At 40.5% G+C, this 24496-nt stretch overlaps 1 protein-coding gene across 4 annotated transcripts in view; it reads left to right on the forward strand.

Moving 5' to 3' along the window:
• The first annotated feature begins 4099 nt into the window (after positions 1–4099).
• LOC146329715 (protein kinase C beta type-like) overlaps positions 4100–24496 on the forward strand; it is a 52466-nt gene continuing 32069 nt past the window's right edge. Inside the window, exons 1-2 of one of the 4 annotated variants that reach the window (XM_084714987.1) lie at positions 4100–4452; positions 6697–6728. In XM_084714987.1, the coding sequence (XP_084571113.1) occupies positions 4289–4452; positions 6697–6728 (196 nt within the window). In that variant the 5' untranslated portion in view covers positions 4100–4288. The remainder of the gene's footprint in view (positions 4453–6696; positions 6729–24496) is intronic. The other 3 variants (XM_084714990.1, XM_084714986.1, XM_084714988.1) reach the window with 3 other exon arrangements.

Raw genomic sequence — 24496 nt, forward strand, 5'->3', positions numbered from 1 at the left:
TTATTGTGGAGAAATTAGCATAAAAACAAGAGTAAGATTGTTTCCAGTGTTTGAGACATATTCATTTGTTCACTTTTTAAAACGTTATATGCAAAACATGAAAGAAAGTAGCTAAAATATTTTAAAAGGTGGCACATTAACTGTTTAAAATGTTACATTTATAGGCGAGGCAAGTTTATTTATATTGCGCCATTTAGACACACGGCACTCCAAAGTGCTTTACAGGAGCACAGCAATAAATGAAATCATTAATGAAACATTAACAGAGCAATAAAATTGGATTTAAAAGGCCATAAAAACAAACGGGAAAGGCAAGCAGAAAATACTTGAAACCCTAAATAAACTGCATTTAAAAGACAATAAAACAGCAAAACAAATTTAAAAACAATAGCTGCAGATTACTTTAACAAGACGTTATATATCTACTTCATTGGAACGATGCGGTAAACAATAAGCCCTGATTTTAATGAGCTGCCAGTTTCAGTAGCCCTGAGGTGTTCACACAGTTTGTTGGACACAGGTGAGGTGCATAGAAACTCATATCTGCTTCATCTTGCTTGGTTGTGTTCCGAGGAACACTGAGTAAACTTGTTCCAAATGACCTGAGGGGTCTGGGTGATTCATAACGTTCAAGTAAATCAGAGATATATTTAGGCCCAAAACCATTTAGAGCTTTATAAACTAGTAATAGGATTTCAACATCTATCTTTTTTTACACACAGGAAGTCAGTGCAATGAATGAAGGACTGGTACTATGTGCTGCACTTTTTTGTTGATAATTAGCTTACTTGACTTGAGTCTTCAAGTGAAACATTTTAAAACAAGAACCCCATGAAAGTGTTTATGTCAAGTTACCTAACAGCTGCATACATGATATAACGTTAATGCTAAAAGACTGAGGTTAAAGCTAGCTTACACCTCAGCAAACATTGGTCGGATGGTGAAATACAGCAGGTATGTCTACATGATAGATGACAGAAATACACTCATTTAAGTGGGAAAAAGGAAGCACAGGGATGGGATGAGTGCGGCGGACCTTGAGACGGGTCACCCAGCCAGACCAGCGGAACCGCGAACGCGGAAGACAGCTGGAATAAGAGCTAAACTTAACCTGGCTTAGACCTGAGACGGCGAGACAGACAGAGATGCATCGTCATCGACCCATGCTGACTCTGCATCAGCCCACATCCTCCTCCTCAAATCCCCCACACAACAAATGCAGATGCAGTGGTGTCAGACAAATTCGGCTAGAGGTAAAGTTACTGCAGCTAGAGAGCTAGTGTCAGTTCGCCGGATATGCTAATGTTTGCAGAAACACAAAGTTCAATCCATTCCCCACACGTGTTCTCTTGTGTTTCACATAATTGAGAGACTACAAAAAGACACAACTGTTGAAATTCATGAAAAGTTGAGTATCGCTCTTCTCACAGCCTCCCGCACACCTTCAACACAGCTGCTGACCTATGACTGGACAGTTGCTGTTTGGAGGTGGGGCTTAGCAAAGGGTCAGTTGAAATCTTAAAACAGTCAATTAAAGAAAAAAGATATTTTTATTGCTTGTACTGCTGCACAGTATTTCACAGTATAGTGAATATATTCTACAGGACTGTTACGTATCCATTTTCTTATCATCAGAAAATGAAAATAAACCTCCAGTACTGTTAACAGCACAACTGTAATAACAGAGACTGTGTGCACAGGAATTAATTTAGTTTATCTACTGTATGTTTTTTCACCTGGTTACATGTGTTTGATCCATGCAAAACTCTAACCATACATGACACGTTGTGGTTATGTGTGGATCCAGAGAAATTCCTCGAGTTTTGGCCTGTTTTCTGGCAAACTACGTGGACAACAAGACATCAAAGGTGTAAATGTTTTGTGATCAGAATATGATCAGATCTGGCTGACCAGTAAATAAAGAAACCTACCTACCTACCTACCTACATCTGAAGGTAGTCTGGCTTGCTATGCTAATTTATCTAATGCCTGTCCTCACCCTAGTTCCATTTGTTTAATCCATGCAAAAATCTAACTGTGAAAATGGCACATTGTGGTTTGACAAGGGCATATGTGCGAGTCCGTTTCTTGGCAGTGGGCAATGACTTCCTGGAGTCTTGGTTGGTTGCCTAGCAACCTCACAGTGATGACAAGACATTACCACAGCTTATGGTTTTATGCTAAGCTAAGGCAAGCAGCTGCAGACCGGTCTCATCTAACACTATATAGGCAGTGGTCTTCTCTCTTTTCTATTGAGGCTGCCGTATTTCAGAAGTAACCCAGAATGGACAGAAGTAAACACTAGCTATAGACGCAGCCTTTTGCATTTTTTCCTCAAATTTTACAGCCACCGAAGATTCTCTAAGAGCCCAGCATTTGTCTCATTTTGCGAACCGTCACCCACCCGCAAATCCGAGTACTATAGAACCAACCTGTTACAAGTCAAAAAGTTCCCCCACCTGATCTACGATTAAACATACATACACAGCCAGCCACTTGTGTTCTTGGAAAAGTAATTGTCGATTAGCCCAGCACCTGTGCTCCTGCACCTGTCAATGTGTTTCATTCTCTTTACAAGCAGCTTGTCTTGCTGGGTCACCGTCTCAATGTCCACTGCACTGATCTAGTCCTTTTGCTTCCTTTTCCCATGTTAATAAGTGTATTTCTGTCATCTATCATGTAGCTATACCTGCCATATTTCATAATTTGACAAATGTTTGCTAAGATGTAAGCCAGCTAGCCACTGTCTTTTAGCATTAATGTAACGTACACAGCTGTTAGGTAACTTTATTTATACATTTCCATGGGGTTCTTGTTTTAAAATACAAAACAATAGCTGCATTGTTTTAAAAACATCAGCTGGAGATGGATTCCTCAGCTGACTCAAGGGGTTAGCAGTAGCTTACATCAGCCAGTAACATGTATGAAATCTGCTTGTGAGTCATTATTTTACCCAACAAAATCCATGGCTGTTAGCTAGAAATTAGAAGCTGCTTTTGTTTACTTGAATCACAGACCTTGTGTTTCAAAAGTTACTCATAATTTCGATGTTAAACCTGTTATCACTGTTCACTGTTCACTTCATCTTGTTGGGCTTCAAGCTATCCGTCTGTGTCCGCACCAGATGTGGCACGAGCCAGTCAGTGTCCTCAGAGGGACTACTGGCAGCTATGGGTGTGGTTTTAGGTGCAAGAAGTGACCATGGAAGCAACTGGTCACAAACAAAAAAAATGGCGGCTCCTGAAGAGGTTAGTTTAGATACTGTGACATCATCAGCTATGTCAGAACTGGAGAGAATTTCTCTCCGGCACAGAAGACTTTTAACAACAGAAAATATGTTTTTGCTCTTCGCCTAGCCAGCTTCGGCTTCTGTTTTGGTGAGTCGATCTGATTGGTCGAGGTTAGCCAGTGTGAAATGTGACTGATGGCTCATGCGATCACCTGCCAAGTGTTTTTTTTTTTTTTTTTTTTCATGAAAGTGCCTGCCCTTTTCCAAACAGATTCTGTGGTTGGCTTCCCAGGTGAGTCTGTCTCAGGCAATGTTCAATCTGGAAACTGTAGCAAAATGGTGTGCACCGTTTTCAGACTGAACATGCTCCGAGAACCAAACTTATTACTGGAAAGCAGAAAGAAAAGGGGCGGGACTTAGGACGGGTCAAGAATGAAGGACCTAATAATCAATTATTTGAATTACTGAAACCAAATGAACACGGGGGGTTTTGGGGCCCCCGAGTCTGGTGTCCCAGGGCCATTGTCCGTATTGTCAGGTAACTGAGCCAGTAAAGTGTATATTAGTGAAGGTATGTAGGGCTTGTGGTTTCACTTGTGTTGCTATTGACGGATTGCTTCATAGGTGTGATACATGTTAACTGCGCGCGCGCGCGCACATGTGATATTTCTGACTGTCGAGTGAGGGAAACACACACAGACACAGACGCACAGAGACGCGCACACACAGACAGAGAGAGAGAGGGAGAGGGAGTAGTAAGCAGCAGCAGCAGCAGCAACACATTGGTGGCTGAGCTGAGGACGGGGAAGCAGGCGCGCGGCCCGGGGACCCGCCGGAAGCTGGACGGACGCAGATCCAACGACCAAACAGCGGCAGCACGAGCCACACCGAGGCGGTCAGTCAGCGGGGCGGAGTGGAGGAGGAGGAGGAGGAGGTGGAGGAGGAGAAGGCACATGCACCGCGACTCGTTCTCCCCCGCTGCCTCCATCGTCGCTCCCTGTCTCTGTTCGCTCTCCTCACCCCTCGTTCCTGTCGGACCGCCGCCGCTTCCTCGTTAAGATGGCTGACCCCAACAGCGACGGAGAGGTACCGGAGAGCGCGCGGCCCTTCGCCCGACAGGGAGCCCTCCGCCAGAAGAACGTGCACGAGGTGAAGAACCACAAGTTCATCGCGCGCTTCTTCAAGCAGCCAACCTTCTGCAGCCACTGCACGGACTTCATCTGGTGAGTGTGTGTGTGTGTGTGTGTGTGTGAGAGAGTGTGTATGTGTGTGTGTGTGAGGGGAAAGGACACAGGTGATTCACTTGCTGCTGCGGCTCTGTCGGCCTCCTTCCTCACTGACAGTGCTCGCACACCGCAGTGTTTCATTCATTGTCATTGTCAAAAACACCGCGATGCGCCATTCTCCCCCAGTCCTCCACAATGCGACACACCACTACCACCATCAGGCCCGTCGGGGGGCGCGTTGTTGTCGGCAGCCGCAGAGCAGACGCTGCTGCTCGGCGTTTACCGCATCGACCCGACACCCTGAAACTGGAGGTCTGGTGGAGGAATGCAGCTGGAGACACACAGACACAGGGCCCCACTGTTGCTGCTGCAGCTGTGTGTGTGTGTGTGTGTTGATGTATGTGTGAAGGTGTCCATGTGTGATTGGGTATCTGTATGCGTGTGTGTGTGCATGCGTCACTGTCTGTGCATCTCTTGTGAATTATCCCAAATTTCACATCTCTGCCCTCAGGTTCAACTATCGACAATTTAATACTTATTAAATACCATGTATTTTAAACAATATGACACTAATAAGCTGCAAAAAAAAAGATCTAAGTGCTCATTCAAGACCCCATTTCATTTAAGTCTTTATTTTCCTGCTTGAAATTTGTCTTGCAGCAAAACCACACAGTATTCAGTGACTTCTTCTGTTCCAGCACTGTGTACAGGCTGGCGAAGGGATAGTTCAGGTTATTTAATGTGGGGTTGTATGAGGTTCTTATTGATAAGTCAGTCAGTAGATGGTGGACTGCAAGTCCCCAGTTATGATAAGCAGAAAGGGGTACCGGCACAGAAGCTAAGCATTGAACTACTGTGGACAGTGTCAGCATTAAAAGATATTTTTAGCCACTTAAGAAAGGTCTACCTATAAGTCGAAGTGGACGGTATATCTTGAGTGTTTTCATCACTTTAGTTTGCAGTCAGACCGTGTTTTCCACTGGGAAGCCGCTGTCTATATACGCCAAATATTGCTCTCTCCAAAACAACCAATCTCCATAGGTGAAATCAGTAATTTTACCTTGTAGAACACAGGAGTCGCTGTTTGACAGATCCACCTGGATCTGTTTGTTTGTTTTTGCCACTGTGTGACTTCGGTGAATCCGAACTAACATTTTGAAACACACAATAACTCAAAAATACTAAAATATTAGGGCAGCTGTAGACAAGCAAGTACTGTGTTCTGTGTGCTAAAATGACTGATTTTGCCTGTGGAGTTTGGTTGGTTTGGAAATAGTGATATTTCACTTATATGACAACGGTGCATTTCTTTACTTTTGTGCCCGTTGCTTCTCTGTGCTTCTTCAAACTGGGGGTGTGGTGACTGCAATCTGTTGTAGTTAGTACACTCACTGTTGCTAAGTACCTCATACAGCATCACATCAAATAATACAAACTATCCCTTTAAAAGTATATTTTTATAAAAAGTGACAGACTCATTAAGATAATCTCTTTCAACCATCACTTATGACCCACTAGAAGTGTGTGGTGGTGGCTGTATCTCCTCCTGTATTTTCTTATTTTCTCATTATTGTGCTGTGCTTGGGACCTTTTATTAATTTGAAACATTTGTATTTGACTTCCTGGGATTGAGAGTCAACAATCAACTATCTTTCCGGTGTGTTTACGAACAGCTTGGACAAATCCTGCCAATTCTACTTTGAATTTAAAAAGAAAACAAACAAAAAAGAAATCATATTTTGTGTGCAAATAATTTTTCTTCTTTGCCATGCCCAGTGCCCATTTTTCCATTGAAGAGACATTTAAAAAGCGACTGGTCACGGGTAAAAAGCTGTTCAGAATTGGTTCATAAGTTAACGTTTTTTTCACTGACTATTTGAAGACGTTGATTGAACGTTCAGATTTAAGACCATAATTCACTGGGTTTTGCAACCGTGACTTTTTTATCCTCTATAATGTGCATGTTTGACTCACAAAGAAACATCCAAATTTCTCTGTCGAAAGCCAGAAAAAGAACTACTTCAATTATCAAATTATCCGTTTGCGTTTTGTGACTCAATGCTGTAAGCACATTTTAATTGGTTGAAAAGATGTCTAAGATGTTAAGATTAAGTATTAACATGTTTGTGCTCACTGGGTTGTATCAAAAGATGCGTCGAATGTTGTTTTTTTAAATTCTAGTATTGTATCGAAGTTTAAAATTCTGGTATCGTGACAACCCCTCCTGTCTTCTGTCCACAGGGGCTTCGGGAAACAGGGATTCCAGTGCCAAGGTAAGAGCAGTGGCTCATTCACAAATCCCTCTGCTGCATATGGTTGTGGGTGTGAGGACGGATGTTCGCTGTCTGCAGGAGTGTTGCTGCTGCTACGTGTTTGTGTGTGTTTGTTGTATTCAGGGCCGCTGGTCTGCACACTGTTACGGTGACCTGTTGGCTCTTTCGTTGACGGCGTGTTGGTGTTGGCAGGCAGGTGTCAAACTCAGTGCAGGTGCTTGCCAACAGTGATAAATGAGAGTGAGAACACTCTGAAGAGGCTCCGGCAGAGGAGACGGTGTGAGATGTAAGAGTAGAAGAGTCGGCGGAGTGGTGAAAGCTGAGACGTCTGGTGTTGGTCAGGGAGAAACGGGAGGAAGACACACCAGGAAGTTAGATTTCTCAAGCTTTTTTTTTTTTTTTTTTTTTTCTCACATCGAGCCTGACATCTGATTGTAAAATGGTGGGTTTGTGTGTGAGTAGGTGGGTGGTGATGCACGTCTGTGTGTGGGTGGGCGGCTGGTGGCGGATGGGTGTCTAGACACGGACCTCTGCACAGAATGGTTTCATAAACAGGCCCCTGCAGTAGTGACACCCCTCAATCACATGCATGTTACTGTACTGCAGCACATATTGTCACTGTGCTCGCGGTATCACTTCCTCCTCTTCACTGATCCATCTCAGACACCCACCTTCAGTCCCCTGCCTGCCGTCATGTGACCGGCAGCATTTTGAGTTTAAGGAAGAAAATGACCAAAGTTGCTTAAGACTTCATTTATTTAGAAGAGTTGTGTAAAGTTGTGTAATTATCCTATCAGCAGTAAAAAGCTGAAGTCCCCTCGCCTCCTCCTGAGGCTCGTCAACAGCTCTGGTGATGATACAGGAAATGCACTGGGGGTAGAGGAAATTAACACTTTATATGCTTGAGTGAGTGCATACAGCCTCCTGGACTATAGTGAGCTGATAACACGTATGCACACACACATGCACACTTAAGGAAGCATGGACCAATCCGGGCCCTGCACAGTTAGAGCCGCTGTCAGATCAGGTTTCGTGTTGAGTTTCCAGCAGTTAACTGATAACTCTTAAATTCATAGAGAGCTTCTTAACTCATCTAAGGGTTGTTCGTTGTTTACACTGAAGATACAGAAAACAGACGATCAGACAAGCTACTCAATGATTGCTGAGTTGGTGATTTTAAGGTCAAAGGAGCATTTAGGTCAACGCTGGACTTTGAAGCTTTGAAAAACTAACAAACAAAAACCTGTCACTAAAGGCGCCCTTACTGTCACACACACACACACGGGTTTGCTCTGCTGACACAGAGCTTAAATGGAAAATAAATAAGGCTAAATTTGTTTAAATATAGATATATTTGTTAGAGTGGAAACAGTTAAAGGAGCAATATGTCACTACTGCACATGCATAGATGAGTGCAGCAGTCCAAATAGCAAGTTGGAGCCAAAGACTGTATATTCAACAGGTTATAGTCCTATTTGATATATGATTTATGGTTGAAGTGAGTTGTTCCCCCTGTCCCCTCCTCCCCGGACACAGCAGAGACAGGCAGGCTACAGGAGCTCTGCAGGAGTGCAGGATGCATGCAACCTCGTAAACTGACAATGAGAAAGCAACAAATCCTCCACTTTAGGTTGATCAGCTGTTTGTAACTGTCCATTGTATGTTAATATCAAGTTAAGCCTGTTATCTTGAAAACAAAAGCCCACTGCTCTGAAAATAGACACACTGGACAAAGAGTTAAGGACTGCCTGCCAAACCCCATTAACATTTTGCTCAGTTTAACAGATAATAAACATCTACTCCTTCTACAAGATTATTAATAATTTCTCATGACTCATAAACAGACACTAAGTCATTCAACAAAAAATCTGCATTAATTTGAACTCTGATTAATATAAAATAATCTACAACATAGACAAAACAGTTTATTCATGTCACGTAATGTGAGTATTTCCGCTTAACATGTTTTCTTAATCTCTGATGACACATTGCGGTCATTTTATGATTTATTACAGTAAACATATAACAGATTTTGATTGTATTCCCGGACGGACATGGACAAGTTGTGGACTTGCACAAAGCACATGCGCACACGCTTTTACATGTACTACAAGCAGGGGTATGCGTACACAGATAAGTCACACACATGTACTGGAAAACATGATGGTGACATCCTGACAGCAAGAAAAAGAACTAATTGATCACTGTAATTTGCTCAACAACATGAAAAATAACATGAAAAACAGCGCTGTGATAAAGATTATTATCAATTAGTCTGCCAATAATTGTTTATGTAAAAAAAAAAAAAAGTGAAAAACACTCAACAGAGCCCAAAAGTGACGTCTTCAAAATTTTTCTTTTGTTCAACCACCAGACCAAAACCCAAAGACTCTTCATTTACTAAAATAAATAACAAAGAAAAGATGCAAATTCTTACATTTAACAACCTGGAACTAGCAAGTGATTGACATTTATACTTTCAAAAAGACTGAAGCGCTTTATTGATTACCAGCATAGTTGGCAAAATAAAAGAACAATGTGTGTGTGACTGCTTAACAAGAACAGGACCAAGGATGGGGACTATAGTATTTGCATTTGACGCATGAAGTGAGTGTCCGGTTTACTTCTCTTGTTCACACGCAGTTGGCTTGTTGTGTGCATGTAGTGTTTCATGAAGACATCCAATTCTGCACCAGGGTCTTTACTAATCGATTCATTAATCAATTAGTTGGAAATGTATCTGCAACTATTTTTTTTTACTAATTGGTTAATCATTTAACCAATGAATTGGACCTAATAAATGTGTCTAATAAGTTTGTTTATACATCTGAATAACTGTTTCAAGATGATGATAATATTTCAAAGTGTTCTAAGAACTTTATTTTCATACAGATGTCTTTTGACCAGTAGATTACCAACTCAGTGTAAACACTTATCTGATTTTTTCTTCCCCTTTAATTTGGCCTCTCTTGAGAGAACAGTTCAGTAAAAGGGAAATGGCAAGGATTATGTTAAACAAATCTTCACTTGTGATTTCCAGTCAAAAGAAGTCTAGACATGTGGGTTAAAACTTGGTTGAAAAATGTGGAGAAAGGGGAAGAAGGTGTCTTTACTTCGTATCTGTCTTGAGACAATAGCTGAAGATTATTAAACAGGATATGATATGGATTTTATGAACCCGGTTCAAAGGTGTCTTGTGATGTTCAGTGTTCACATTGAAGCTATAAATAGGAATTATGTAAATTCAATTTAATTATGGATCAAATAAATCTTCACCTGAGACACACAGTAAGCATTGATTTGGTGACGTGCAGGTTGAAGGAGACCAGCGGAGGCATGTATAAGAACAGCTTGTGACTCCCATTCATTTTAAAATATATAAACCTACATACGGTATAAAAATTGACCAAACTATAAACAAACAAACCTCACACATCTCAAATTTTCAGTATGCATTGATCTCCAGGTCAAATGGCAAAAGGTTAAAGGTTGAAATGTGGGTAAAAAAAATCATCCTGTCCAATGTGCCATCTAGATTAGATTAAAAGATTAAAAGAGAAATAGATTTTTTTTAATGGATGGTGAAGAGTTGTTAACTGGCTGTTCACATCTTAAACACAGGTTGGAGAAATCCTGGAAAATTAAGCAAAAACCCTCCACAAGGAGAAAAGTATCAAATATTTCAGTGTGAAGTTAAGACCTGCTTCGCATTAGAGCCATAGCTGCTCTGCATTTTAACGACTTCTCATCCATGTTGGCGTAAAGTTTAGAGATTAATTTTTGTAAACCGCAGTCGGCAAAACAGCCTCACTTCGAGATCCATCAGTAGCTGTTCTGGAGCTGCTGTTACATTTGATCTCATTTGTAAAGTTTGTTTAAACATGTTGTGGCAGGAGGCTTTAGTCTAATGACCTGCAGGTCATGAGACAACTCTGCACACCATCTAACATGCTATATTACAGCTATTTGCAACGTTTTGGCAGCTGACCTTCATTAAAACCTTTTTGCATGATGACGGTCTAGTTCCGAAGTGTCGCAGATATATGTAATATTGCAAGTTTGACAGTTTGCGCGAGTTTACTTACAGCTTTTTGGTTCACTCGCCCCCTTCTGCACACCCGTCTCAACAAATGTGCAGTGTTGTTTTGTTATTGGCCTTAAGATGTTAAAACTGAAAAAAAAACTGATTTTGTGTCGTTTCTTCAACAGCATTTAAATTACTTTATTTACCTGTGAAGAAGATCTTAAGTAGAAGTTGAAGTATGGTCACCTAATGCTAGTTTTAACTTGTGTCTTTTGACCAACATTTGGACTACCAGCTATTTGCTATTTACTTATTGTGTTGTCAGTGGTGTCTAAAAGCAAACTAGAGAAACAACAACAGTGTAGATGGAGAGTGGGTGGTGCTTGATCACACATGCAAGTCATCCACACTGTCTTCTTGGTCAGGAGGAATGTCAAACATCTGGTGTAGACTTGTTCTGACGAGCCAGGCAGATTATTTTGTATGTGTGTTTGTGTGACAATGGTGTCTTCTGTGTGTCGGGGTGTGTTTGAATACCTGTTCTGCAGGTAAAGACTTCTTTCTTTCTCTGCCTTCGCTTTTTCTTTTATTGGCAATCATTTGTGTGTGTGTGCCGTGTACACCTGTGTGTGCACTGACAGCAAAAAGAGGAAGTTACCCTCGTGTCATTTCCTGCTAAAGAGAGAGCCAGATGTCTGATCAGAGTTTGGACTGAGGTCAGTTTTCTATTTCACACATCAGAGGACTTGAGAAGTTTCATAAGAGGGGTCTCTGATTTTGAAAAGTAAAAACCACTTATTTTTCATATCGAAACTGTTTTTAAATGCAGCAAATGATTGCGGAAGTCTTATTTTTAGCTGTGGTGGAAGAAGTGCTCAGATCCTTTACTTGCGTAAAAGTACAAAAATGTAGAAACACTTCCTTACTAATAAAATTCTCAGATTTAAAACATTAAAACATACATTAAAAGTCCAGAAATATTATCAGCTAAATGTCCTTAAAGTATTAAAAGTAAAAAGTACCTGTTTTGCAGAATATCATCTATGAGTGACACTTGAGTGGTTCAGTTAATCTCCATAACAATTTTGGCTGCCCACAATTAAATTAACACGATCAGTGGCGACATTGATGTTTAAGATGTGCGCTTTTCTCACAGAAAACCTCGCTGCCTATCAAACCAAGTGCTTCTTAATCTAACAGACAGAAACCCTGCAGCGGCAGGTGGTGAAAATTTCCTGCATGTTGCAGCTGCAGTCCAGAGTAGAAGAGTAATACACAACAGACAGCAGAGGGTCAAGAATAATAAAGCTGCTACATCACTGAATCTGCGTCTTTATCCACCGTCAACTCAGACATGCATAACGACGCTGTACAGCACATCATCGTGTGAATGCAGCACAACGTGAAGGTTGAAAACAGCTCTGTTGATTTAATTTTGGGTAAAAAGTTCTGGCACAATTTCATTTTTTTTTTTGCTTTGTGGAGATGCACTGTGAATAATGACAAGTCTTATTTCAATGCACAGACTTGTACATTAACAGGAAAGTTGCACAACATGGGGATGAAGGCTGAGTTCTGTTTAGTTAACCGTGAAAGTGCAACATGTATATGTTGTTCAGTTGTCCCTAAAATTAATGAATCATTGATATAATGTCAGAAAATGGTGAAAATGTTGATCAAAGATGTGCAGTTCACTGTCATAGAAGAGTAAAGAAACAAGAAAATATTTTCATTTAAGAAGCTGGAATCAGAGATTTTTTACTTTTTGTCTCAAACCAATAAATCAAATTTCCAAATAGTTAGTGATTATTAGATTAATCGATTAATGCAGCTCTAGTTTGTGAACAGTTACCAAACTGCACGCGCAGTTTGGTAACTGAAGTATGGAGGACCACAACAACATGTCAGTGGTCGCCACAGTTTTTGATCACGTCCTCAGTTCAGCCAACACGTTTAATAGCTTGCAGCCATAGACGCCGCCGATTGCTTTGAAAAGGTTGTGATCCCGTCGGATTCCTGTACAACTTGAGTCGGTCAGTGGAAAATTATGAACAACTGAACATTTTGATGATTTGGTGCTGGTAAAACGTCGCTGGTAGCTTGATAACTTGTCTGAATGACTGTCAGAGACCGCCAAGATGCACGCGCAGCTTTTTGATGACGTTGACTGTAAAATGGTCTACAAATAATCGGGATCTCTGTATTGATCAAAAATAATTGTGATCATTTTGGCCATAATCGTGCTGCCCTTGATTTGAACTCTGCACAAGATGAATCTGAGGGACTAGAGATGATTAATGGGGTTGGAAGAAAGAAGAATCATAGTATTACTAAATTAATTTAGGCCCGTCTTTTAGACTTTTCTCTAATCTTTGCGGTTTTCGTGAAATATTGTTTAAACTCTTCTTGTCTCAGAGGTATATAAATGAAACCATGTGAGAAGTTTATTGGGGTGAAACTGCTAAAAAAAAAAAGATCTGAAATGTGACAACGAGCCTCCAAATGACAGTTTTTTTTGTAAAGGGTTAAAACACAAAAAGTCTGGAACCCACTGGTTTAATCTTTAAGAATGGGTCATACTTTTCTAAACCTATATGTATAATATGTTAAATATTAATATGAAAAGTAACTAAAGCTGTCAGATAAATCTGGAGTAAAAAGCCCAATATTTCCCTTTGAAATGTCAAAGTGAAAATGTTAATAGACTAATAAATAAAGTTCTTCAAAACTGTACCTAAGTATAATGGTTGAATTAATGTACTTTGTTACATGCTTCAGTGTTTTTTAGAATGAAACAAATGCTGGAAAGAATTAAATAGATTAAATAAATATTTAAATAGAGACCAGCTATTGGATAGCAGTTGGCATTGTTACGTTTCTACAAAGGCCTTCCTCACAATAGATGTTTTAACTTGTCATAGCAGGAAAAGCACAGGAGTTACTAATAACATTAATGATGATGGCTCTGTTATATTTAAGTGTCCCAGTAAGCTGTGACAGTGTGACAATACCTGGACCCTGACAACCAGCAAAATGGAATTTAGCCGTCATTCATTTTATTATTTACACCTGTGCTTCTCCTACTGTGACATGTCAAAACATCTTCTGTGAGAAAAGGGTTTTTGGCTCAAAGTGTTATCTGTGCATTGTGGCAGAAATGTAGTACTTTGAGTACTTTAACAGGACACAAGAGAGAGGATGTAAAAGAGAGCGTAAAACACATCTGTGGCTACTTTGTATTTGTTCAGACACTTTTAACAATCCCCCCACGTCTGTGTTTCATGCAGCACATTCACACCTGATGAGCGCACTCTGTATTTTACTCAAATTTACTGATATTATCCTCCGCGTATGATGTCAAGGCTCTGAGTAACATCTTCGTTTCAGAAGCGGAGCGTCTCTTCTTCAGCAGCCACGTTAAAAATATAGTTTTGTGTTGTTTTGCCCACTTTCTGCATGTGTTACAAGCATAAATACACATTTGCAGCTCACCTTCTCTGTCACCGTCGCTCATTTTAAATGTCAATATAACCGATCTCACGGCACAGCTGTTGACTGTTGTTCAGCGTATTATGAGCTGTGATCAAATTTCAGATTTGTTTAGTCATCTGACAACAGAAAACAGCTTTAGGCTGCCACAAGCCAACAAAATGTCTATAAGAAATCATTTATCCCAAGTGCAATTCAATTATTAGATACACAGTTATTTGTACATGACTTGCCCTCCCCTGAACTCGCCTCTCGCTGAACTTGTACATTTGTTTTTAATGCAGAGTTTCAGCATTTTGTGCTCTTTGTAATATGTCTAAAGTACTGCATTTGAATTGCCTATGATTAACTTTCCCATATTAGTGAAGTTATGATCAATCAATTGTACTAAACTGGTCTCATGTGGCTCACTTATTTTTATTGCTTATGTGTAATTGATTTACTAAACATAAATATTTTAATAGAAAATAATTTGTTCAGTAGCTTGTGGCCCAGTGACTCCAAATCAATACCAAACCTTATTACTACACTGGACAAATGACACACACTTTTTTATTGGATTTTAGTGCTTCTTCTATTTTATATTATTATATTATTATCAACATGTAGCATTTTTTGATCCACCTGTTGGTAAATGCACTGATCACATTTGAAAGCTCTTTTCCTTCATTATTGGTTTCTATCAGGCTCCGTGCCCTTTTCTTTTGTCAATAAAACGAAGAGCCAGGAGAGTCAATTGTGCAGAGAAATCTTGCAAAAACTTGCTAGTGTGTGTTTTTATGTTGGTCCCTGTGTCATTTGTCACAATCTTTGTTTTTTTTTGGTTCCGTTGTGGAATAAAATTTAAATCCCTGCGGACACTTTAGACTGTTAAATCGTGATGTGTTTTCTCCCTGAAGTGCACTGTGTATATCTCCAGCCTTTGCCACCTTTGTCTCAAAAACATCCAAGGAAAACCCTGGTAGTGAACCCTAATACTTTCCACATGGTGGATAATTACTTTTGTATTCCCTTTTGTACTACAGTCCCGTTAAAGTCCCAACCTAACCAAACCTAATAACCCCAAATCGGTTTGCATGAGGCTAATATTATCACATGACCTCTGTATTTGGTGAAATGTAGGTAATTTTTAGTGAAATTTTTACTCTGCAAATCATAGACATGGCAGATTGGCACAGGATTAAAATCACAGACGGCTCTCAGCAATTATTACAAATTACTGGAGGTCCCCAGGTGATACGAGCCCCTTGCGAACAGGGCTTAAGAGTTCATAAGCACACTAGCATCTCTAAGAGGACAATGACAATGCTAACATACTGATGTTAGACCACATTCTGACAAAAACAAGGCGTAACGATTCGCCGCAGGAGTGTGCAGCGGTGTGTGTGTGGGGGGGTGGTGAGGGGGTGTGCGTGGTGTCTATTTGTGCTGAGAACATAGCCGCTGTGAAACAGTCTGAAAATAACGTTTTATTTCTCTGATTCACCGCCTTTCTCCCTACCAGCGCTCTCTCTCTCTCTCTCTCTGTTTTTCTCTCTCGCTGTCTCTGGACACAAACCAAAGGAAACTTCTTGGTATCTCTATTTTAGCATCTTGAACTGCAAGTCAGGCCCAGACGTCCAAGACGGGTACACAAAATAAAGCAAGCAAGGACACAACTGTAGAGTATCATCACGAACTTCGCACGGACAGCAGCAGTTTTCAGAGATATTTCAGGCTGACTGTAGGGAGAGCTCAATCGCTGGCTGCCTTTGCAGTAGAGCTTCAACTCTGAATGATCGATTATTAAATTGATTGACAGCTACTTTGATAATCGATAAATCGGTTTGAGTAATTTTTTCAGCTTCTTAAATGTGAATTTTTTTGGGTCCTTTACTCCATTATGACAGTGAACTTAACATCTTTGGGTTGTGAGTGAAACAAGACATTTAGGACGTCATCTTAGGCTTTGGGAAACACAGATTGAGATTTTTCACCATCTTCTGACATTTTAAACTATTAATTGATTAATGGAGAAAATAATGGACCGATTAATCAACAATGAAAATAATCGTTAGTTGCAGCACTAATCCGCAGTGTGACATTTGGTTGCATTTCTCCAAAAACAGACTCGGTTTCAATTTATGCCACACACCGCTGCGTTTTGTTTATTTGTGGCTATACCTTGCATGGGCCCTTGCTGCCACAGCCAAAACACACGACTGAAATGAATGAATGAATGAGATGATGAGATGATGAGAGGACATTTTCACCGCAGTGATTCTGTATGAGGGTGGACTTAAGCAGGTATACTGTCTACCATGATAACTATCTTAGCATGTTAGAATACTAACATTTGCTAATTTGCAGTAGGGCTGCACAGTTAATCAGGAAAAAATCTAGTTTCCAAACGATGACGATTCACTTCCTGACCTATAGGACAAACAAACGACAGCACAAAATCACAGCTGCCAGACTTCACAAACCTCAATAATGTGAATGTTATACAGCATTGCTGTTTTGTTTTTTTGTTTTTTTTTTTCATGTTCAGCACCATTTAAGTTCATCACTTTAAGTCAGTCATGTGCAAACGATTCCACAAAGGGCCGTGTGGCTGCGGGTTTTCGTTCCTGCCACGCCGGAGCACACCGGGCTCGACTCATTTAATCAACTGATTTCAGTCTTCAAACAGCTGATTAGACGAGTCAGGTGTGCTGTTGGTTGATTGGAGTGAAAACTTGCAGCCACGTGGCCCTTTGTGCAACAGTTTGGACATGCCCTCTTTGAGTGTTCTGAAGTAAGACAGGAAAAGAGACCGAGTATGTTTTTGTTACAAGAGACTTAAAGGTTTAAGTCCAGCACTTTGATGCACAGTTTCTACCAGTCTGTTGCCCACTGAGTCTAAGTTGAACCCCCACGGGGGGCCTAAGCATTGGGGAATTTTATTTTCAGGGGATTTATTTTTGAATATTTTCCCCATCTCAAGTCAGCTTTTTACCGCAGACTCAGTGTAGTGTCTATGAAATCTGTTATGGCCTCTTTAAATTCTCAATTACACAATTCTGTCTGTGAATATGTTATCACAGAAACTATTGAGCCCTTCCTTAAAGCTGCCATCAGTCTATTCCTCGGGCTCCCTTCGAAAAAGACGCTTGACTGCAGGCGCCAATCAAAAGATACTTGCCACCAGGCCTAACAGCTTTACTGGGGGAAAACCTGCATTATGTTTGTCGTTGTTTAAAGCCCTGTCTAGACATGTTTTTTTTTTTTTTTTTTTGAGCGTCGAAGAGTGCAATAATGTTTTTTCTTGAAAAAATAAGAATGTGATTTTCACTGATCTTTCCACTTCACGCCTCACTGGCCACAGCTCGAAACAGACATAATCTGCTCTTCAACAGTGTTCACAACAGACATGAGAATGATCAAATGTGCAAATATTGAGTAACATCTTGCTTCTGTGCCCAGATTACAACTGTTACAACTTTAATGACTAGGAGAGACTACAGGACAGGAAGAACGCCGAAACTAATCTGAAGTAAATACGATTTGTCCCCACAGCTTTAAAGTGTCACTGTGAGTGATTGGATCAAGGCTGTGGTTGACTTTTAATCCTGATCGTGAACTGATCAGTGAGTGGTTGAAGTAGTGTCTTTGCTATTGATTGGATGACAGGTTTGCCAGTCTTGAGATAAGATCCGTTGGTGAGAAAACAAACACATATCTTAGAGCACGCGTATCCACGCTGCAGCTCCTGCAATCAGTGAGCTCCTTCACAGTGAATTTTAAAGTCGACAGATCTTTCCAGCGTGAGGGCTCTGAAAACGCTAGATGGCTGATTGGATGTTAATAAGTCAGGAAAACTATGCAGAGTGTTGTGCGATGGGAATGAAAATGAAATGAACAAATCACAGCAGATGACAACAGATTGATGTTGAACGGATGAACCAGTTTTTGGGGGCTCAGTATGATTTTAAGGATATAATTTTTAAAACGCACACAGATTATCAGCTCACTGCTTCCTCCTCAAAAACCCCAAATGTATTTAATGTACAAAGATACTGTAAAACACAAAAAAGCTTGACTCATCTAATGTTGGGTATTTTTACCTGAACTGAGTGATCAGTTACCAAGTTCTCTCAGCTCTTTTTCCCCTTCACTGATGAATCAGTTTCAGTGATTTACTTGCCGCTTACTGTCAGTGTGAACCCAGCTAACCCAGATCAAATCACAACCACTTTGCATAGTATAACTTAGAGATGCATGATATATGTCAGGCTGACAAATTATCTGTCCGATAATGGAGTTGTGTGTTATGTTCTGTTCTGATAATGAAATTATAGCAGATAAATAGAGTGGATCATATGAAACTAAATGGGTTTTATCTAACCATAAAGGAAGGAATCTCTGTATGTCTTTTAGTAATGTGCGGATGGGCTCTGGGTTCATCCGAGTCCACATGTCTAAATAAATCATCCACCTGACACCCATTTAGAGACCTGCACCCGCACCTCTACCCGTGTCTGGAGGCTATATTACCCTTTAAATGGTCTCGAGCAGTGCGACTTCTTTATTGTGTGCTGCAGTGATGGATGAGAGTTTTCTTTAACACTTTAATAATTAGAGAAGCTGCTTTCAGTTACTCGTAACACAACCACTTTTCCCACCGCAACACATCCGCTATTAATCAGAATGTTAAATTTAATTTTATATGTCCCGACCCGTGGATTGACCACAGTGTCCACGGTTCTAATTGCAGTCCACACATCACTAATGTTTGTATGTATATAATTCACACATCTCAAGAACCGTTCATCTAATCTGCTTCGCGCTTTGTGGACGCGTTACTTGGGACCCAAGGAAGTGTTGTGTCAAATTCGGTGCAATTTTGACACAGGACATGTTCAGAATTAAATTTTTAAATAAATAGGCAAACAGCGCTCTGTGCAGCAGCGGGGGCTGGAAGTTGTTGACATTACTGATTACAGCAATAATGTGCTGCAAAGATGGCTATGCATGATTTCCCAAGAGAACAAGCTGCAGCTAGAAAACATTGCTCACAATCATTAAAATTGTTGAAATATTTGGAGAGAGACTTGAGCTCTGCGACTTGCATCATTGAAGTGATGCACCGGAGCGCTTTGTCAAGCCAACAGCAACAGCAAAGACACCACCGACCGGTTTACTTTTTGTTAGCGCTCAAGTGTGATATATTAAGATTATTAACACAGGATCATGTTTCTGTTAGTTGTCAGTTTGATCGATTTTCAAATTGTTGTCTTCATTACCCCAGTGTTAAAAGTATTTTGCAGTGCTGCTGTTACAGGAACGTAACATGAGCCGAGAGAAGCGGGTAATTATCAGCTGAAAAAGATCTATATCCTGCATGCATTCTTAGATTTATCACGTGCTTACCATTATTACTCTTCACTGTTTACAGAAAAGTATCATGACATGGTTTTATTTTGTACTTAGAATACAATTAGAGGCAGGGCCACACACTACAACTGATGACCTGATTATGTAAATGGTGTCGGCGTGATGACTAATCAGACCAAGCTGGACCTGGTCTGTTCCAGTCTGGGTCAGCTGGTGTTGAGAGTTGGCAGACAAACTCATACAGTGTGTGAAAATATTGACTCTGCATTTCAAATCACATATTTTTTGTATTTGGTTTCAGTTCGTACTGAAGGTGCCCTTTCAAAGTATGTGCTGTTACTTGCACTATGTATACAATTGGGACATACTACTTCCTCGTAACATTGCACCTTGAACCTTGATCCACTTTCTCGTGCATCCGTCACCAAGGATTTATTGGTCAGAATAGCCAGAAAAGCATGCTGGCTCGCATACTGTAAAATGAGATCAGATGCACTAGAACATCCTGGTATTTTTGGCATACAGCTTTTGACATGCAATGTACTGGAACATAGTAAATCTTTTTTATGGAATGCTAAATACTATGTTAGTATGGGTTCTGGGACGCACAGCAAATTTTCAAATCCAGTCTAAAGTTTCTTTAAAGAACGTATGACGTCACCTTTGTGTTGTCCGAGGGAGACAAACCAGTAAACAAACTGCTTCACTTAACCTGAAGTGTGAAGCTCACTCACCTCCCCCATTTCCTTCTGTCGACTCTACGGTCCTGCGTGCCTCTCCTCCAGTGTCCCACCCAAACTATGCACTTTGTTTCCTCCTTTTTTGGTGTGAGTGCAAATTGCACTTAATACAGTATAAACAGTGTAAGCTGCTGGTTAGCATCCATGTTTGTTTTTGTACAAGAACACACAACCATTAGCGTTCCTGCAGGATTTGTCGGGTCGTCTACTGCCAGAATTTCAGTGTTTACTGGCCAGTCGTTCTGCGTGTTTCCTAATATGTTTACTGTGTGCAGGTTTATACTTCTCAAAGACTAAAACATCTGTACAAACGTGGAATATGGGGTTATTCCTGTCTCAGCAGGTTTCAGCTAGTCTTCAGTTTGCTTTTCTTTCATCCTGTTTTCCTTTAGCACCACCAAAACAAAACAATTTGAACGCCGTCTGTCAGTTGCTTGCAATCTACAGTTTCCAGCATGTTTGTTTACACTGTATCTCAGTGTATGAATAGTCAGAATCCCCTGACTGCTTAGTTGTCAATTAAACACGCACACCAGTCCACCCACTCAGACGCCTGGATGTCTCCAAAGACCTTTTTGTCTCCCTGTTAATAACAAAAATATTAACAATAAATTTGAAATGTCTCTTTGACTGCTGTCCTTAACATCTGTGGACAAAAGTGCAATCATAAAATAAGCATTTAGCCATTAGCCAGTCATGTAAGTGCTGATCTCTGTTTAGACTCCTCACTCTTATTGCCTCTATTTCAAAATAAGAGTGCACCTAAGACGGCTTCATCCAAGTTTAACATGCCAGTCCTGTAGCTGCTTTTTTTTTTTTGTTAAGAACCAGTGTAGCTGGTTAAGGATTTACAGAACCATGTCAGTCAGGATTAGTTTAGACACTTATGAAGAACAGAGCCCAAGTGGTTTTCCACTAGGTGTTAAAGTAGGGCTTGGTGAAATATGTAGTCAAGTTGACAGAACAGACTCAACTTAGTTCATTCTGTCACTATTCTCAAGGGTCTTATACAGGACTTCTTAAAAATATGTTTAAATTCTGCATTTGTCGGAGGCTGCTTTTAATGCATCAGCTCTAAAATATGGAATAATGGAGTATTTAGCGGCTAAAGAGACAAAGAGCAGGTAGAGACTGAAACGGCTAAAAAAAAAGGAATATTGGATTATTATCAAGTTGACACAAATTCAAAATTAGATCTGTGACAATAACCGCATTACCGCAGTCATGTAACACCTACAGTGGGGTTGAGCTCGTGACCATTATTACCGCAAACTTTACTTTGAAGGGTCAGTCACATGTTGTTCTATTGCACAGTGCATTTGAGATCATCACAGGGATTATTAATACATCTATGGAACGGTGCTCTCAAACATGACGAACCAGGAACACAGCCTCTGATTGGTCGACAGACTCAACCCTAAGGCGCCATGGGAGTGCAGTGGCTAACATGCTAACAACAACTGTTTTTAAGATGATAAAAAAATCACAGAATGCATTCAGTGTTGGATTTATCATTATGGATTTATTGTTATACATATATATAAGTCGGCAAACAAAGAACCAACAGCACAGGAGCCAATGTGCTTTTAAATGAGCTGAATCGATTGTTTTAATATTTACATTTGATTTTATTTAACTGATGGGAGTTTCCTGCCATTTTGCCAACAGTTTAACAGTCCTCCTTTTACCAGGTTGGAGATATTATCGCTCCCTAAATTCAGAATTACCAAAACTGTGTTTCTGACTCAAGTTGCTCATAGTTACCGTCTGAACCATATTTTCTCAAAGCGCAGGAACATTTTGTGCGGCCCCTGAACGTGACATGAAATGCATGCTTTATATTTTAATCATCTGTGGTCCATTTCAATAGCCTGCATTTAACACGCTACTCGGCAGCTGCTGAATTTGGTGCTCGAGGAATTTAATGTTAAGCGCCCTCAGTCGTATGCTGGCTCCCTAAATTGGCACTCAGTCGTCAGATTTTGAGAAGCTCTCATCTAAACGGTATGACTTGAACGCGGCATTATCCAGAGTCTTCCGAGAGCTGTTCAGTAGCAGGGTCTAATCGCCGTGGTTTCGTTTATTCAGGCTTGTTCAGGCCTGAGCGTCTGTGGTTTGTGGTCTGGTGATCATCCAAGATGGAGGGATCTTCCTGATGCTCCTGTTGATGTGAAACTGTCGGCCCGCTGTCATCCTGGCAGTTCATCGCACGGCTCTTTTTTGGATCGGCCCTGATTTGTTGCTATCGCTGTCAGTCGGGCAAAACGGGGCGGCGTGTGTAGACTCGACTGTAGGGCTCAGCCTGGTTGCTAGGCAACAGAGCAAAGACCTCCTCGGCAGGTCACTAGGCCTGTCTTTCAGTAGTGTGTACTTGTGTGCGTGTGTGTGTGTGTGTGCGCGCCCGCATACGTACGTGCACAGGTGTGTGTGTGCGTGTGTGTGTGAGTGACAGAGCAGATTTCGGAACAAAAAGCTCATAAGTGTGACTGCAGCATCCTTCACTGTGTTTTCTGTTGCTCCAGTTCTCTGTTTCTGTCTCTCTGACACACTGCAAACACACAAATGAATTCTCCACCCCCTCACATTGCCTCAAACCCAGCTGTGCCCCCATCCCTTCCTGCCCACACACACACACACACACACACACACACACACACACACACACACACACACACAGTCTCTCTTTCTCTCCGTTTGACTTAATTTTGTCTTCATTCTTTCTTTTCCTCTCGCCGTCTTCTTCTTTTTCTCTTGCATTTCCCTTTTTTTCAGTCTCTGTCCTCATAGTGTGTCTGTTCATTTGCATTGTGCAGAGTTCAACCATGTTAGGGCTGCACAGTCAGTCAAAATATTAGCCCGTTGAAATTCCAAATTGCCGAAGCTGCAAGATTTTAAATAAAATTGTGTAACAAACCAGCTTTATAATGAAGTACCGTAGTGCTGCAGAGATGCATTGGGCTGTAAATCTTGTTCTCCAGATGTAAGAAAACATTTTGTTTAGTGCAGGCTAGAGCTGCAATGATTATCGATCGCTCAAAGTCATTTTTTAAGGAAAAACAGATTCCAGCTTCTTAAATGTTAATGTTTTTGTTTCCTCACTCCTCTGTGACAGTAAACTGAATATCTTTGGGTGGGTTGTGGGCAAAACAAGACGTTTGAGGACGTCATCTTGGACTTTGAGAAACACTGATCAGTGTTTTTCATTTACAATGAAATTACTCAAGCCAAATTTATCAAAATAGTTGGTAATTAATTTTATAATCAAGTGATAATTGATTCATTGGTTATATCACTGCAGCTCTACTGTCCTTAAATTGATTAAAATGAGGAAACTGAGGTAGACCATCAGCATTTTGCATGGCCTGACTTGTGACTTGCTTGACTTGAGCAATGACTTGATGTGCTTGATTCTCACCACAGTGACTTGGGGAAACTGCTTGAGACTTGAAAGTTTAGACTTGAGACTTGCTTGTGACTTGCACAGATGTGACCCACTGCCACCTCTGGTCAGAACACAACAACAGAACGCTACACACTTCGCACTTTGGTGCCGGTTCTACTGAAGCCGATGCGAGATGAAAACCAATTATATCTACGTTTTATGACATTTGATGAAGAAATGGTTCTAAAACACTAAAAACACACACTCCAAACTGTGCAATTCTACTTTTAAATATCAGGGACTATATTATGTTCATTATCATATGCAGTATATGTATGTGCAATATTATATTTTCTCTATTATAGTTAATGTCATGTTTTAATACACTGTCCCACATTACTTTCACTATCACTGCTCTTCATTATTATCATGTACAATTACATTCAGTATCATGTGTTATCTTTACATTCATTATCTGGTGCAATATAAAGTAAACTAGAATTAATTGCCATCACTGCTTTTTCTATTCAGCTTACTTTTGTACTTAACTTATCTTAGTTCAGTTGTTATTCACTTAGTCACTGTTTCTTTGAATTTCCTCCTTATACATTATACACTGCACTCATCTGATGCTCTGTTGTTGTTGTGTTACTGTAATTTTGGAGCAATCTGGCACAAGAATTTCCTTCGGGATTAATTATCTTGTCTTATCTTTAGAGAGTAGTATACTGACTTATTTTTCCAAACGTACGCATTAGTGTTTTTTTTTTTTTTTGCT

The sequence above is a fragment of the Lutjanus erythropterus genome, chromosome 3 (assembly GCF_056507025.1).
Source record: "Lutjanus erythropterus isolate fLutEry1 chromosome 3, fLutEry1.hap2, whole genome shotgun sequence".
Classification (NCBI taxonomy): Eukaryota; Metazoa; Chordata; class Actinopteri; order Lutjaniformes; family Lutjanidae; genus Lutjanus; species Lutjanus erythropterus.